The 18362-nt window shown below is 47.0% G+C and overlaps 1 protein-coding gene across 1 annotated transcript in view; it reads right to left on the bottom strand.

Annotated features, from left to right (window-relative positions):
• LOC144784203 (vomeronasal type-2 receptor 26-like) overlaps nt 1-18362 on the bottom strand; it is a 163316-nt gene that overhangs the window by 114832 nt on the left and 30122 nt on the right. Inside the window, exon 3 of the mRNA XM_078662861.1 lies at nt 4279-4506. Coding sequence (XP_078518987.1) covers nt 4279-4506 — 228 coding nt within the window. The remainder of the gene's footprint in view (nt 1-4278; nt 4507-18362) is intronic.

Raw genomic sequence — 18362 nt, 5'->3', positions numbered from 1 at the left:
CCTTGACTACATGTCCAGGCTAGCATTGCAGGCCTGTGGGTGAGCACTTGCACCCATAATGGCTAAACCCATATCCAGTCTGCCATCACTGGCTCCTGCGAGTGCACTGGCACTGATGGTACAAGGGTCTATGTGTCAAACCTGCTATCGCATGTCTGTTTTCTATCAATGGATTCGCCATGTCAAACCCTTTCCAATGGTAAAGCTTGTTTAGGCATAGCTTGCTTACAAATGTCACTAATAAAATTTGGGCATTTCTATGTTCTAAAACTCTTTGTGTGCCCTTGGGCCAGGCTCCAATCATTTACTAGAGGCCAGGCGACCAGATCTGCACATTCCCCAAAGACAGGTATCAACCAGTGGCATGCCCTGGAATAACATACTTCTGCCATTTCAGGGCAGAGTGGAATAGATTGGTAGGGAACGTTGTGACTCTTAGCCTCTAGTGGCTAGATCATGGCCCCACTAAGGATTAAAACATCTGCATTCCACTGCCCTATTGAAGACAGGCCAGAAATCTAGGGGAGACCTCTGTGGTTCACAGGGAAACCCCATGAAACACCCCCAACTTCAAAGGCACCGTTCAGTATAACTACTGGTGCCGTGCTTCAGCAAAGCAGAGATACACTTGTAGGAATGTTGGACTGGAGAACCCAGACTGTGTGGTTCACACTGTCAGAGGAATCTGTTGTGCGCATGGAGGATAACTGTCTGAATAGTGGCTGGCCTGGGCTAAAGACCTGTTGAAGTGTGGCACCCTGAAGTGTGCGCTCCAAGAATCCACTGGGTGGCCTCCTGTTCTTCCTGAGATCTCAGGGATGTCAAAGATTTCCTGCAAGGGGCCTTCACCAGTGCTTACTTCGTCTTCTGAATCCGAACTGTCAGCAAGGCTGTACTAAGAACTATGTTTAAAGAGAAAATTGTCTAGTGCGGAGCCCCTGGACTTTGTCACCATCTAAGGTGTGTGGTTCCTGTACAGCAGTTGCAGAACCCAATGTGGCCCATTTCTTTTGTGTGGCCGCATCTCTCTCGTGTGTCATTGCGCCTGCATATTCATTGCACCCAGTGTTCGATTCATAGGTGCGACCGTCAAAGGTAGGGGTGTACCTGTAGTAGAGCCTCATTCTACCTCTTGCTGCTCTGCTGAACTTGCGCCTCTGTGTTTAACCGGGCTGGTCTGGCGTAACCCAAATCATTGTGCACCGGACGTTATGCCTAATTTTCAGGAAGGTACGTCATTTACGAGTCTCATTTTGTGTGACTAGAATTGCCTGGTACAACCCATATTAATGTGAACCGGTCATTGTGCCTCATTTCAAGGGAGGTACAGAATATGCAACTCTTTGTGTTTGTGACCTGCAGTGTCTGGTGTGACTCATACCAACATAGCACCAGACCTTGTGCCCAGATGCCTGGGTATGACACAGATCAACATGTACCTGAGGGGGTGACTCCTGCATCCAAGAAGCTCTTCTCAGTTATTCTCTATTTATTGTTGCTTCCTACCTGACCCTCATCTCAGCAGACCAACTGGCCTCTTCTCACCTGGCTCCTCCCAAAGACATCATGACACCAGGTAGTAGCGAGACGGATTACCTGGGCTGGAGCAACACTTCTGAGACAGTTCAGAAGCAGGTCAAGAAACTGCGTGACTCCTTTCTGATTTGAGACCTGTGGGTGATTTTCTGAGTGGCGGCCAAACCCCTGTTGTTTGCGTCTAACTCATAATTAAACTTGTAACTTTCTTCACCTGTTCCTGAGAACCCATTCTAAGTGGGATCTGGGGATCTTCCATCCAGGGTATTGGTATAATCAGGGTCAACTGTAGGGTGGAGGGAGGTTTGTGCCGCGGGTCTGCAGAGTGTTATCAGTTGACCTGCTGAGTATCAGTCCACTGCATTAGAGTGCTGAGCGTGTTTGAGTGTAAGAATGTTCGTACAGACTGGCTGTTATGAGTGGCACTGCATTAGCGGTACAGATTGAATGTCTGTGGAAGTGACAGTGTTTGTACTGCTAATGTTTCACACAATTGGCCAGCAGTGCAGTTTTCTGCATTGATTTCATACCAAAAGTAATTTACATTTAGCACTGGTTGTACCTGCATGGCCCCGGCCCGAGGTGATGCTAAAAAGTGGTCTAATATTCTCCTAAATATCAGTAGAGGCCGGTGGAGGGAGTGCCGCAGGGCAGTGGGGCGGGGCAGGGTGGGGGGTAGCAAACTCTGGCTCACGACAGACCGGAGAAATGTAAAGAAATAACAAATGTCATTGCGCGTGCTGAAACGCATTTAGTGTTTTATTTATTTCTTTACATTACTTTGGTCGGCGGTTAGCTGGAGTTTACTACACCCCACCATGCCCCTCTCCCGCCCCACCTCCCGCGGCACTCCTTCCACGGGCTGCTACTTCTACTTCTAAATATACATGTTTCTGATTTTATTTTGACCTAGGGTCCCCCCTATAACTGTGTGTGATTAAATTATAAGGATTATAGGAGTGGGTCTCAGGTGTACAGCGTGATGCACCTCTTTAGGGAGCTGTGTACTGTGTGGGGGAGTCAGATTAGGAATTGTCCCCAGTTTGCATATTCTTGATACCATCACATCACAAGTGGGCCTAGGACTACACGTAATAATTCCAAGTGTGATTTAAGCCCAAAAGTACATGCCGTTGATTTTGCATTGGTTATATACATGTGCTGAATACAAACGATGTTTGCATACGTCCTATTTGAAATCTCTTTTGTACCGCGTGGGGTATTTATCATTAGTGAGTGCTGTGCCAATGCTTAAACATTGCCTCTGTGATAAGCCTGACTGCTCAGTGCCAAGTGTGGTGTCTAGCTGACATCACCTGGAATCTGGAACACAGCTTGGGTTCCGGATTCCAGGGCAGACGGTTTGGCCCAAGCTTATGAGATGGTACTGACTTCTTATTCTCTGCTAAAGAAAAGCTGTTTCCCAGCAGGTGGACAATCTTAATAGGCATTATGTGCACAAACACCGTCATCGTCCAGTTTGGTGTAAAGACAAAGGGGCCGATTCACAGAACTAACTTAAGACAAAATCCTAAACTTAGTACTTTTGGTATTCACAGAAGTTAGGATTTTGTCTTAAGTTTGTCTTAAGACAAACTTAAGACAGACTTAAGACAAACTTAAGACAAAATCCTATCTTCTGTGAATACCAAAAGTAGTAAGTTTAGGATTTTGTCTTAAATTACTTCTGTGAATCGGGCCCTATCTGTTGGACAAGTGAAGTTTCTTTGCATTTTACTATTACTGTCATGTAATCCATTTACAAGTGATGTTTCTTTGCATTTTACTATGTCTGACATGTAACCCATTTATGCATTGCATTTTTTTCTTTTATTGCTTCTTTTATGTATTCGCTTTTTATTTCTATTTATGCTGTTATTGTTTATCTATTAAGGAAGGGGGATGTGCGGAAGACAAGACGTTAGGTTAAAGGTTGCTGTTATCTGAGCCAATTTAGGCTCTGTGAATTAAACTCCACAAATATTCCACCTCTAAATGAGCCAGGAACACTTTTTTTGATGCCCCAGCAGCACAGATTGCTGTCCTATATCTACGAGGCAGCGCATAGCATCTTTATGTGTGTTTTCATGTCCTTGTAGATATGAGTAAGGCAAAGCAGTGCATTCCATGGGCCAAGGAGGCATTCCATGGCAGCGCAGTGGGTGTTCCCACTCCAGACCCATGGATTTCGACTCTTTCCCAGATTTGCAAGGATTTATAATCCTGGAAATGCGCAAGGAGAAATAACTTTATTTCTCCTCATTTTTTCCTCTTTCTTCATTTGCTACATTCGTCAGCACACGCATGAGGAAAATGCCTCCAATGATTGTTTTTGTGCAGGAAAATGTACCTTTCTACACAAAAACAATAATTCCTACAACGCAGGCACCCTTGCACCATGAGCGACTCCACCGGTGATAGGCAGTCCATTGTGCACCAGCGAAGTGAGAAAGCACAGGAATGAGCTGTATGTCAGGAATATGATGCATTCCTGCCCTTTTCTTTTGATGCACAGTAGTGCTGCAAAGTGACTTGCTGCATTGCCCTGCGTCAAAAACTAGTACATGAGCCTTTTACAGTTTAGTGGGGCAGCCGAACTTCGATTTATTGTGGTTCACCCGCTGATACAGACTGTCAATGAGGCAACAGTTACTTTTCCATTAGATCATGATTGTTCTTTCAAATCCATACAATTCTCACCTTTTTTCCAAGATTGTTTCCAAATCAGACAGGAGCCATTACCTCTTTAAAGTCGGGGTGCCAATGAATGTCTCGGTCATCAATGACGAACTGTTCTTCCCCGGAAGGGCTTATTTGGAAGCTTCCCACTTTGATCCTTGTGACATTATCGGGGTCATAGTAAATCCAACTGGAAATGTCAAAGTGCGCGGGAGGGTCCCCTCGATCATCAAAGTAGATTTCATCACCAGAGGAAGTTTTAAAATGAAGATTCTGTATGTAATGATGTAACTGGAAGAAGACAGAGAATTGAAAGAGGACACAGTGAATAAATAACCATAAGCTGCAAAAATACCTATAGGATTGGGCAGTGCAGGACTTAGCTGTTACTTCAGACAAAACATTTTTGCAGAACTGGTTGTGAATAATGAACGTTTGATGGGTCAGAGGTCATAAGAGACTAACCCAATGCAGCTCATGACAACTGCAGTTGTCCAGGTGTAGTTCTGCAGACAGAACGTGCAGTGAAGAGCTGCAGCCGTGTTATATTGAGGCAGTGAATGTGCTGTAGAAATAACAAGATGGCTTCAGTGGTTGGGACCACACTGTGCCTGTTGAAGGGGCGATGGATAATTGTATTCAGCAGAAGGGTACGATTGAAGTAATAGGTGTCGCATCAGTTGTAATAACAAAAGAAGAGATGTCCGGTCAAATAAATATGTGTGCTGTACTAGAAGCTAAAGACAAAGTGAGATCATGTAGCAACCAAGTGAAATGGCACAAGGCTGAGAAACTCCCATCAGCCCACCCTTATGGCGGAATATCATCATGTGGGATACAGATAGAAAATCCAAACCTCGCCCAACCCACCATTCGATGGTGCAGAGATGGATTTCTGAGGTGGAACTCTAGCCACAGTGTTATTCAATTGATGCTGATGATGTGCAGTGCTGTGAAAATTTGTGTGAAATGTTAAAATTGGCTACTAGGGCAAAAAATCAAGTTTAATAAGGGTTGTCCTAGTGTCAAAAAATAAAATAACGCCTAATAGTCTGAAAGTATAACTATGTTCTGGTGCTGTGCAGTGAGGTCAACATGTTTCAGCCGAGCGGACCAACTGTCCGGCTTTCTTCAGGACCCAGAATGGATAGCTACTGCAAAAAAGTGCAAGTGAAGTATGAAAAATATTACTGTGCACCAAATATTCATTTACTCCTACCAGGAACTTTGGTCCCCAATATAATCTGGTGGGATTGAATTAGTTGTCCATTCCTAAAGGAGAAGAAGGAGAACAGTGCACAAAGTGTATAATAATGTTGTATACATATATCCCCAAATGACATATAGAGACAGTACAGACAACACACAGAAATCGAAGAGAAACGTATCTTCGTTAAACAGAAGGCTGTAGTCCTTCTGTATGACAAATTCTATTCGAAAAATAGTTTAGTTTGATGTCTTACACACCCAGCATTATGTGGGAAATAACCTCACCTCGCCCGGCACCCGCTCGGGAAAATGAGGCCCCGCTCTGTTATGTAAAAATGAAAATGAGGGCACAATCAATGTCTTATTTATTGTGTCCAGCTAGATTGCTATATCATTTTTACTTTAAAAAGAACCCAGTTGTTACTTAACGACCTTCCCTCTATGAGCAAATAGGCTGAAACTTCGCAGTAAGATTACTAGTGGCATGGGATGATCTACCCCTTAAATGATCAAAAATTCACTTATGGCAAAGGCATATGAAAAACAAAGTAGGGATAAGTTAAAGATGGTGAAAAACCCCAGGTCTCTGTATTCATAAAATAAGAGGAAGATGGTTCAAAGAGTGGCTGGCTAAGAAATTCGGAGCTCTCTTAGTGTGGATCAATATCCTCGAAGAAAAACCGAGACCTACCTAACCGTCGATATCCCTCTCTGGAGTCCGAGAGGAAATGGAGGTAACGGAAAGTGCGTCATCGCGCTCTTTATAGCGCGCTTAATTGGAAAATTAGCTCCAATTAGGTAGTCAATTGATGACAAATGACTGCTGCAAACCTCCCGCTACAGTTGCGTGGAAAGCGAGCCACTGTTCTCATCCAGCAAAGACATCACCTTCAGCCACACCACCGGACTCCACTGGACGGACCACAGCTGCGTCCACTTCACCTTCAGAAGAACGACGATCCACCACCACCAGCAACAGGTTGCTCGAAGAAGCTGGAACAAGATCACAGCCGACCAGCTCGCCGCTTCCCTGAGCCAGCACCCTCCCGCCAGCTCAGCGAACCCCAGCCAGGCCGCCGACAACCTCACGAAGTGGATCAGCAACTGCGCGGACGAACTCGCCCCACTGAGGACCCCGCCCAACAGACCCGGAAGCAAGAAGGCCCCATGGTTCACCGACGAACTCATGAGCTCCAAGAAGAACTGCCGAGCCCTCGAGAAAGACTGGAGAAGGGAACCAACTCCGGACAACATGACCACCCTCAAGCTTGCCACCCGGAAGCACCACCAACTGATCCGCGACACCAAGAAAACTGCATTCAAGGACCGGCTGGACAACAACGCACACAACTGCAAGGAACTCTTCAACATCGTGAAAGAGCTCTCCAACCCCAACGCCGGAAACAACGACATCACCCCTTCGCAAGACCTCTGCAATTCCCTCGCCTCCTACTTCCACAACAAGATCGCGGACATACACAACAGCTTCAGCACTCAACCGACGCACGCCACGACCGAACCACCGCCCCCCACCACCACCCTCCGCGCCTGGACTCCGATCAGCACCGAAGACACCATCCGCATGATGAACTCCATCCACTCTGGATCTCCAACCGACCCCTGCCCTCACCACGTCTTCAACAAGGCCGACGCTGTCATCGCACCCCACCTGCGGGACATCATCAACACCTCCTTCGACACCGCCACCTTTCCGGAGAGCTGGAAGCACGCCGAACTCAGCGCCCTACTCAAGAAACCTACAGCGGACCCCACCGAACTCAAGAATTACCGCCCCATCTCGCTCCTCCCGTTTCCAGCCAAAGTCATCGAGAAGATCGTCAACAAACAGCTGGCCACCTTCCTCGAGACGAATGGATCCCTCGACCCCTCACAGTCTGGCTTCCGAGCCAACCACAGCACCGAGACCGCCCTCATCGCTGCCACTGATGACATCCGAGCCCTGATGGACAACGGAGAAACAGCGGCCCTCATCCTCCTAGACCTCTCCGCGGCTTTCGACACTGTCTGCCACCGCACCCTAGTGCAGCGCCTCAGCAACGTCGGAATCCATGAGAAGGCACTGGAATGGATCATCTCCTTCCTCGACGGAAGAACACAGAGAGTCCGTCTACCACCGTACAAGTCAGAGGCCACCGGAGTCATCTGCGGCGTCCCTCAAGGATCCTCGCTGAGCCCCACCCTCTTCAACGTCTACATGAGCCCCCTCGCGGCCATCGCACGCCAACACAACCTCAACATCATCTCCTACGCCGACGACACCCAGCTGATTCTCTTCCTCACCAACGACCCCGCCACCGCCAGAGCCAACCTTCACGAAGGGATGAAAGACGTAGCCGATTGGATGACAACCAGCCGCCTGAAACTGAACTCAGACAAGACGGAAGTCCTCATCCTGGGCTCCTCGCCCTCCGCCTGGGACGACTCCTGGTGGCCCCCCGCCCTGGGCACCGCACCCAAACCGACAGACCACGCACGCAACCTGGGCTTCATCCTGGACTCCTCCCTCTCCATGACCAGACAAGTCAACGCCGTCTCCTCGTCCTGTTTCAACATCCTGCGCATGCTACGTAAGATCTTCCGGTGGATCCCCACCGAGACCAGGAAGACGGTCACCCAGGCCCTCGTCACCAGCCGTCTGGACTACGGCAACGCCCTCTACGCCGGAACCACCGCCAAGCTCCAGAATAGACTCCAGCGTATCCAGAACGCCTCGGCGAGACTCATCCTCGACGTCCCCAGACAAAGCCACATCTCCAGACACCTGAGAGACCTGCACTGGCTCCCGATCAACAAAAGAATCACCTTCCGGCTCCTCACCCACGCACACAAAGCCCTGCACAACCAAGGCCCAGGATACCTCAACAGCCGCCTCAACTTCTACGCTCCCAAACGCCACCTCCGATCGACCAACCACGCCCTCGCCACCGTCCCCCGCATCCGAAGAGCGACAACAGGAGGAAGGTCCTTCTCCTACCTGGCCGCCAAGACCTGGAACTCCCTTCCGACCCACCTCCGCCTGACCCAGGACCACCTCTCCTTCAGGAAGAAGCTCAAGACCTGGCTGTTCGAGCAGTAGCAGCACCCCCCCCCCCTAGCGCTTTGAGACCCTCCGGGTGAGTAGTGCGCTCTATAAATGTCTTTGATTGATTGATTGATTGATTCTGCTCGCGCATGCGCTGTGACCAAGTCCAATAGCGCATGCGCGAAAGTATGGTCGATGTGCACTCGTCTCACGCTGGTGCGTTGTAGCGAAGTACAATGGCGCATGCGCAAAGCTAATGTGCTCCCGACTTGCGCAGCTGCGCGTGACCTTTGAATTATTAAACACATAGTTGTTGATAAAAGCGCTAAATACAACATCTACCAAATACCCGTGCTTTATATTTGTTGATCACTCGAGAGTATGTGTGAAAAAGAGACAATATAGTAGTGTTTCAATTACCGGGAGACCGCAGGAACACAGCAAATCTTAATTTTATTGTATTGTTGTTATGTTTATTACGACGTGACCAAAATGTCCAAAGATATGGCACTTGGTGCTGGCATGTGTCGTAAGTTAAGCTTAACGAAGTAAAAGCAGTTGATAGTTCTGAAATGGATTCTTGTTAAATAGCAAGAAAACTTAGCACCTACTCAGTATTTTAGAAACAATACTGACAGATCTCAAAGCTAGTGAACACTACACTTTTCATTCTTCTGAAAGTAATAGTGGTATAGACAGTAAATTCAGGGGGCCAATGGGAAAATCAATACAAAACCCTTTGATGTAAGATCATAAAAAGATCTGTTGTTTAGGCATCACTTGTGCATTGATATAAAGGTGTATGATGTAATAGATGAGGATCTAAAAGGAATGCCATCATACCAAAGGGATGATCTAATTACATGACCCTACAGTGTTAACGATGTGGTGTCGAGGCAAATCTATTGGTGGAATGTGATTACAATGATGTCCACGGGATGTTTAGAGATGTCAGGGTCGGTAAACTGACCCCTTGGACCCTCCTCATCTCTCTTTTTTCAGTCGCATCAGTTGGTCATGTCATGATGGCAATAACAAGTCATTCAGTGGACAGTGTCAGGATCCATGTGGCATTACTTGGTTACTTACGACAGCCCAAATCACAGCCTTGCAGTACACTGTGTTGAGAAAATATTTCACAGGTGGAGTATGGGTGTTCCCAAGCTTCCCCCATGGATACTAATGTAAACCCAGATTTAATAAAAAATAGTCAGTCAGTCAGTCAGAAAGCTTTATTATCGGTTGATAACCATAAAAGCAGGAATACAAAATTACATAGGACAACATTTTGACCAGCTGTAGGCACCTATACAAGATATACATAATGTACACAATTTGCACTGTACTAAAACAATAAATAAATAGCATTTAAAACAATTAAAAACTAGCAGATAGAAGTAAAAGCAGCCAGACATGATTAAAGTTAAAAAAAAAAATAGTGAACCTGGAGTTGCGCCAAAATGACACCCCTTTCCAAGTGAGACATAATGAGGAGAAATAACCTTTTTTCACATTGTTATTTCCTCGTCCAACTTGTACTGCATTCTGTGGCACACATAGAAAGAGGAAAATTCATCAAGGATTGTTTTCGTTCAGCAAGGTGTCCATACCTGCATAAACACAATCCTTTTCTTAAAACAGGCCCCCTTGCAGCTTGGGGCAATGGAGCCTGGGTTGGTGGCAGCACAGGAAGTGAGCAGAAATGCAGCATATTTTAGTAGATATGGCCCATTTTGTCCCTCTCCCTGTCATGCAGCGCAAAGCAAGTTGTCCTGCTGTGTTGCTTTGCATGACTACTTAATAATTTGTCTCCAAAGTGTCTATGTCTGTGGTCAGGTACTACTCATTGAAGAGGGATGTGAAGCATAAATGGATAGAATCTGTTGTGCTCATGCAGAGGTCATCACAGAGATACTCATGGCTGAGCTAGATCACAGAGTGACGTCTTAAAAAAAATACCTGGGTAGATCTTGCTCTAATCGCCCGGGTATTTATATATTGTCTTCCTTATTAATATATTTATTTGAAGGTTTTGTGAGGAAATACTCAGTTCCGTTTGAATACATCAAAGCTCAGACATAAAAGAGAAAAAATACTAACTAAGGAGGAATTTGGAAGTTAGAGTCTACTCAGCAGGATGAGCCTAGAAACAGTCTTCATAAAACATAGGGCTGGGTTAGCATGTTCAGTCTTTTAGAGGACCTATACATATATAATGCGTTGTATGGCATATTGACTGAATCTGACAATCCGGGCAGATTTACTAACAATTCACGCAGTGAGGCAACTTCCTTTGTAGTGCTGCTTGAATGGGAGAGAGTTAGGAAGCAACATAGCTACTAAAATAGGAAGCTCTTGAGCTTTCTCCCAGCAGTGGCGCACTTGTGGCTGTCTATCACTAATGCATCCACCCTGATATTCAGCCTGCATTGGCTCCAGCAGTTGTTATGCTGCAGCAAGGTGTGGGGAAGCGGTAGAAGAAGAAACAGTGGGACCGTAATTAAGTAGGTGGAGCAGAGAGCGGCATACATTTGTATGTGAATCTCTGAACTCAAGTGGTGGTGGAGGTGCAGTAGCACTGAAGCTTGAGGGAGCAGTGTGTGCCAGGCTGGGCATGCAGGGATGGTCCACAGAGGGCAGACCAGTACTATCCAATGATGGAGGAAACCAGTGGCGGCCAACATGGCAAACGCGTGGCCGGGCTGGAGGGATTGTCGCCCAATATATAAAAAAAATCTTTAAAGACTTACCTTGCTGCTGGGTCTTGCGTCTCTGATCCTGATTAGGCCTGGGCAATAAACTCTGCTCCGTTTGCAGAGTTTGCAGAGTTTTCTGCACTCCGTATTCCGTGGAGCTTGCGGAGTGCAGAAAACTCCGCTCTGCATTGTGCTGTGGAGTTATTTCTCTGCTTGCGCTCACAAACAGTAAGTTGGCGAGAGAGAGCTGCTTCTCAGGTAGAATGTCTACCTGAGCGGCCGGAAGATCAGTGCAAACAGCAGTTTACACTGCACTCCGCCACTTGCGAAACTCCGCAGAGTTTTTTTGCCACTTTGTGCGTTCCGTGTAGTGAAACTCCATTAACTATGCCCAGGCCTGCTCCTGATCTCCTCGTCAAACTTGAGGAACAGGAAGCACATCCAGGCCCCACTGACCAATCACATTTGGTCTGAATGTCCTGGTTCAACACTCAGCCAGGGATTGGGGGCCTGGGCATGTTCTCCACACAGGCTGTAATGCAGCCTGCATGGAGAACAGGGAAAGTGCGCATGACTGTTTTGGACAGCCTGAGAGGCATCATGTGCACTTAGGAGTGGGCAAACCACTCCTCCCCTGCCCTGCTCCGAGATCAGAGCAGCCCGTACTAGAGCAGCACAAAGCATAAAATGATAATAATTCAAATTCATTATCATTTTAGGTTTCTACATTACACTTCCTAAAAGCAATGTGGCGACACTCCTCTGCTATAGCGGTGGAGCCGCCACTGGAGGAAACACATTGTAGAGCGCGGGGCTGACGGGTATATCAACATGTTCTACTAACAACTGACTCCGGATGTCAGATGGCTGAGGCTGCAAGGGTAATTATCCGGCCCGCCAAAATGTCCCTGACAAGTTTGGTGAGTGGACCATGTCAAGACTGACACAGTGCACTACAAAATAAATGCTAGACATAGAAGCTACACTCCCAGCCACACCAGAACTGGGAGATGAGAGCTAGGGGCCACAGGGAGGGCAAAATGTGATGCAAAGTGCACTGCAAAATTCGTTTTAATCATTAAATTGTTTACTTACCTCCGTTTATCCATATTCCAGTGTTTAGCACCCCCCACCCTGCTCCTCCCCCGCCCCGCCTTTCTGCCCCATGGAACTCCCTCCACGGGCCGCGGCTGCTTAAAAGATGTGTTGGTGCTTATCCAAGGCGTGTGCAGGGTTCACTGAATTCACACATGGATTCCGTGACATGGAGAAATTGACTCTCTACTCCAGACTGACATCAAGAAAATGGGTGAAAGGGTCACAGGGACTGAGAACTTGCTGGCCACAGTAAAGGCTGATGAAAAGTCCCTTGGGGTCAAGGGGACCACTTAATGAAATAAAATGTGATGATAATAGCCAAGCTGTTAGACTATGAGGCCTCCTCCAGAAGGAACACTGTTTGAGAGGTGGGGACCTTGAGTGGGCAGAAAGGAGAACTATGTAATGAACACTTTGAATCCCAAAGCCCTCTCCAAGTTCTTTTCAGTAGAACGTGATTATAGAGCCCCAACACTGCCACCCCGTCCCGTAGCCCTATACTTAACCATCATTGCAAACATTTTATTCATCGAGATAGGGATGCAATCCCTCAAGTCCCCAAGAAACTTACAATATTATAATGCCATTATACATTTTTTCACAGACTTTCAGCTGAAAGTACAACACCTATGATGGAGCTTCAATGGTATGTAAAAGGTGCTGAGAGTGAAATATCCTTAATATATGATGTTCCCATGAAAGTATGAGTTTGTGGCAGAAGGGAAGACCTGATACTTTGTGACTCCAGAGAGGAGAAAGCCCATGAGAAGCATTTGATGAAGGGATAGCAACACCAGGTTTGGAGACTAGGGCATTCTCTAGTGCTGTTGATTCCAGTAAAACCTCAGAGACTCCTTAACTGAGAGATGCCTTCCTATATCATAGGAGCCTTTGCATAGGAAGGCACATCACCTGGACTCTTCTGGACCTCACTCCTGCTGTGTGAAGCCCCAGAAATGACTAGGAAATACAATGGGATTCTTGGAGTTGAGAAAGACGACAAATGATCAGATACTTGACACAACAATTTGTTCGTTCTACGCTTTCTTTGGAGTAACAGGTGCTCTGCATTGTTGAGGATGCGGGTAGTTTCAAGTTCGCCATACAGGGTTGCAGGGAGGGGGTAATTTACCAGTGGGAAAGTTTGATTATGTTTGAATCTTATTTTTCACATCCACTGGGAAGAAACCCTAAAGTAGCTATAAAGTGTGCTCATGCCATGCACAGTATTTTCAGCAATGAAGTCATTTCAGATGTGATTAAGGATGTTATAAATGTAGTCAATGAATTAGTCATGAGTGATTTAATATGGAAGGGTAAAAGCAGTCCATCGTGAGGGTGCAAATTATAGTTACTTTTGGGTAAGAGTTATAGTTACTTGAGATAACCATAGATATTGAATTCCAGTGGTTTTGTTAGTTTCAAATGGTATGTTTTGCATGTAATTTTCACCTAACTATAACATTCCTTTAACCTTAGGATTCTTCAGTGAATTCCTATGGGTTTTTTTTAACATAAAGTTAAATATTCTTGCAATTAATTTTCAGTTTTTTTTTAATGTAAAGTAAGATGTCCTTCGTAATGCACAGCGGGGGGGCTGGATGCAGGGTCTGGGCTGGCACTGTGCGTTTTGCTGCCCCGTCAATTAGGGGTAGGCGGAATTTGCATATACGCGCCACGCAAAGCTCCGTGAAAGGGTAAAAATCTTTGTGAGCACGCAAAAGTTATGCGAACACGTGGAATTGCTTGTTCCGCCCGTTCGCAATGTTTTTTTCCTTTTTTCGAACGCTGTTTGCATGCTCGGGGAGAAATATCTCACAAACACGCATTTTGAAAGCGTGAGGAAGCAAAAAATTCCGCTAAGCCGCGGATCGTGGACTTTTTGGCAATTCCGCGTTCTCCGCGAAACGCGAAATTACCCAAATTTCGCGAGCAGAACAGAATTTACTGCCCAGGCCTACCATCAATGTTTGTTGCCCAGGCCCCCCTCTACCTTGCCCTCCATTCCCCAAGTCCATACCTCTTCGCCCTCGTTCAACTCTGTGTGGCCATTGTACTGCCACTGCCCTTCCTACCTGTCCTGTACAGTTAGCTTGCTGTTAGTACCCACTTCCTCCCTTCCTTCTGCTGTGTCCATACATCTGCCCCCTCCCTCCTGTCCTGCATGGTCCCATGTACTGCCACTGCCTGCTAGTTAGCTTGATGTCCCTGCCCACTACTCCTCCCACCATTGCCTGGGGCTATGCTTTTATCATTGCCCTCCTTCTTAGCCTCTGTGCTCAGCTTGCTGCCCTTCCCCTCCTTCCCCTGCCCACTGGTATCTGTGTGCATGCCCCTGCTCCCTCCCTTTTGCCCACCAAATTCCATGGACCTGTCATTGCCCCACCTTTCTACTCTGAGTACCTTATTGAGCTGTCAATGTCCCTCCCACTTGCCCAGAATGGACAGATAGCTGTCACGTATCCCTGACCGCTCCAAGCTTCCTTCCATTGACGGAGTTCCATGACCCTATCCGCTCCCTCCTGTCTTCCATGGTCCGTTTTGCTGCAACTGCTCCTCCTGCCCACTGGGCGTGGTGTGTTGAGAAATGCCTGCTCCATTCCCCTATCCTCACTTGTTTGTATCTAAGCAAGGGCGTAAAATCCGTTCCGCTCGCGGATTTTGCGGATTTTCGGCAAATTCGCAATCCGCGAACTCTCGCGAACTTGCCGAAAATTCGTAAAATCCGTGCGAAGCGGATTTCTTGCTTGATCGCATTTGCCAACTAGAATACTATACAATTTCGCGGGAGTAAACACTTGCGAACACGTAGATGCGGCGGGCAGCGACAATCTCGCAATGGCGAGATTGCAAAATTTGCAATTTCGCACAAGAAATCCACCAGCAGGCAGCATAAACCTTGAAAATTATGATTTTTATCAGAATAACTCCTCAGGTTGACATTTGCCTGCACTTTTTCTTTGTAAGGAGTCCATTTTGGGGGGGGGGGGGTGGGAGGAAGGAAGTGCCCCACAGTCTCCAATTTCCTGTTCCTGTCCAGCAGGCTCCTCCCAGTGCTTTCTTCATGTGCTGGTCACTTTGATTTGGATCTTGACCTGGAAGGATTACTTTTTGTGGATGCTGCTGGATATTTGGATTTTTGCAAAACTGAAAGCACTCAGCAGGTGCAAAAGTTCAATCTTATCATTAGTAACCATTCCCTGTAGTGCTTCCTGAGGGGCCCCTTCAGAGTTCATTTGCCTATTTGCAACTATTCTATGACCCTGCTCTCACCCTCACAGCAGGCTCAGAGAATAGCTACAAGTATACAACAAAGGTCCTGTTAAAAAAATTACACTGCAACAGAAAGCAATTACAGACAAAACTGAAAGCACTCAGCAGCTGCAAAAGTTCAATCTTATCATTAGTAACCATTCCCTGTAGTGCTTCCTGAGGGGCCCCTTCAGAGTTCAGTTGCCTACTTGCAACTATGACCCTGCTCTGACCCTCACAGCAGGCTCAGAGAATAGCTACAAGTAGGCCACAAAGGTCCAGTGAAAAAAAATCGCACTGCAACAGAAAGCAAATTACAGATAAGGAAGCAGGTGCCAGCCAGACTGGAAGTTTAAATTCAGTGACACATTAATCAACCCCAAATTAATTCATGTCAGTTGAAGCAGGGCAGGTGTGCTTGCTTTTTTTCACCCCCATAATCTACAGTGATAAACCAACCAGAGGGTGGCAGTGATGTACCAGAGGGTGGCATGGGTGTACCAGAGGGTGGCAGTGGTGAAACAGAGGGTGCTGTGAACCTGTGATGATGAACCAGACGTAGAAACAACATAGTCGCAGCCGTTGCGAGCCGACAAGTAAGTTCGCAATTGCGAACTGGTACACAACCCTCGCGAACTGGCAGAAACCCTTGCGAACACCAAAAAAACTAAAAAATCCGCAAATTCGCGAGAGTTCGCGGATTTTGCGGATTGCGAATCCGTAAATACGCAAGTTCGCGGATTGCCAATTCGCAAAATCCGCCCATGCTTATTTGTATCCAGCCCCTACCTCTCTCTCCCTTCTGCCATCCAAGGTCAGCTTTACTGCTACTATCCCTCCCACTTTCCATGGATGATCTTTTGTTTTGTCATTTCCCCTCCCATCTTCCTTGTGAGATATGCTTGCGGCCTCTGACTTCTGCCACCTTCCCTATGTTGTCTGTGTGCATGCCATTAAAGTCTCTCTTTTGGGTTCCATGGTGTGGTGTGTTTGAGGTGCCCATACAGCCTACCCTGTATTGTCAGGTTGGTTCATCTGCCCTTCAACCTTGCCCCCTGCTCTCCTTCTGCTTTGTGGATACCTCTTCTCATCCCAATTGCCTCCGATGGTCCGTAGGGCTGCACTGCCCTCTCGATTGCCCTGTGTGCTATATGGTGCTTCGCCCACTTCCCTCCTGCCTTTATTTTCTGAGTCCATGAACTTGGTAAGATGAAGAGTTTGAAAAAAAGAAATCTGGGGAATTGATTTTCTCCATTGACTTACATTGAAAATTGGGAGTTTTTTAGGTGGGAGACAATGAAAATAAAGTCCTTTTGGTCTTAAAAACATTGTGACCCAAATTGTGTCTATTGGCATGTATGGTTGTACTGCCACTGCTTCTCCCTTCTGCCCTGAATGGTATATTGTATTGCCGTATCCTCTCTTACCTGCCCTACGTGGTTGGTTTGTTGTCCCTGTCCTCTTCCCCCTTAATTCCATGGCCCATTGTGCTACCACTACCCTTCCTGTCAGCCCAGCTTGGTCAATTTGCTGCCTCTGCCCCCTTCTTCCTGTCCTCAATTGTCCAACTGCATGCCCCTCACCTCTGCCACCCCAGAGTGTTCTAATGAACAACTAGATCGCTAACATCCTATGTTTATTAGAAAAGTGTGGCACGCCTGACGTCATCTTGATGGAATCAAAACTGTAATACCTAAAGCATTTCCTTTACAAATATTAAACATGAGGCGGTCTTTTCACATAGAAATTATGGTTAGTCCTCTAAAGAACTAATATGAGCACACATTTCTGAATTCTCAAATAGCGACAAAGCGCTTTTAAATTATTTGCTATATCAATGTTTTTGTTTGCAGTTGTTCACTTGAAAACTTGTACCTAGGATAGAGGATATAGCATTACGGCCGGAGCTTTAGACTTTGCAACTGAAGAACCAGGTTTGAGTTTTGACTTCGGCTCAACATCCTATATTTCTGGGAAAATCACTTAATCTCCCTATGTCTAAAACCAAAATGAATTACTCCTCATGTAATGTACAATGCTCATTTAAAGCAAGTCAATATCTTTATGATAAAGCTGCTGATCACCAGGGAGTTAAGTGGCAGTCTACTACTGGTGTTTAAAGTGCATGATTAATCTATACTACTATTATAAAGAGAGAACTTGCACCTTTTGGCCAGGTAAACTCGGGAACCACAGCGCCAATCCACACACCCAATACATTGTTGGAATCCTCAGGGTGTGTAGATGGACATAGGTGACATTAAATTTAAAAAAACGTAAATTAAAAAATTTAATTTTGTAAACAAAGTAGTCCCCTAAAACAAGCGCCGGCCGCGACGTAGCGCTGACCGCGACCTAGACGTAATGACGATATGCGGGGAGGAGCGGTGACGTGCGGCGAGGAGTGGCGGTGGAGTCCGGAGTGGGCGGCGGCTCAGGTAAGGCAAAGAGCGGCGAGGAGTGGCTGTGAAGTCTGTTGCGGGCGGCTCAGGTAACGCAAAGGCAGGCTGGAGGCGGGCGGCGGGAGGCGGGCGGGAGGATCGAGGCGCGAGGCGGGCTGCGCAATGTCGGGGCTGGAGGCGGGAGGCGGGCTGGGCAATGTCAGGGCTGGAGGCGGGAGGCGGGCTGGGCAATGTCGGGGCGGGAGGCGGGGGGGCGGCGGCTAAGCGGGAGGCGGGAGGGATGCGGTCTGGGCAATGTCGGTGCGGGCGGGAGTGCACAGAGCCTTAAAATGCTGCCCCCAGCCCCCTTCTGCCCCGGGCAACGCCGGGCGGGCTGCTAGTTCTGTATATTTTAATTAAATAGAAGAGTAAGATATTTGAGAACTCATTTAAAATGTGTCCGAATTC

The sequence above is a fragment of the Lissotriton helveticus genome, chromosome 10 (genome assembly GCF_964261635.1).
Source record: "Lissotriton helveticus chromosome 10, aLisHel1.1, whole genome shotgun sequence".
NCBI lineage: Eukaryota > Metazoa > Chordata > Amphibia > Caudata > Salamandridae > Lissotriton > Lissotriton helveticus.
Note: the sequence above shows the minus strand (reverse complement) of the source record. Positions and strands in the feature narration are given on the sequence as shown.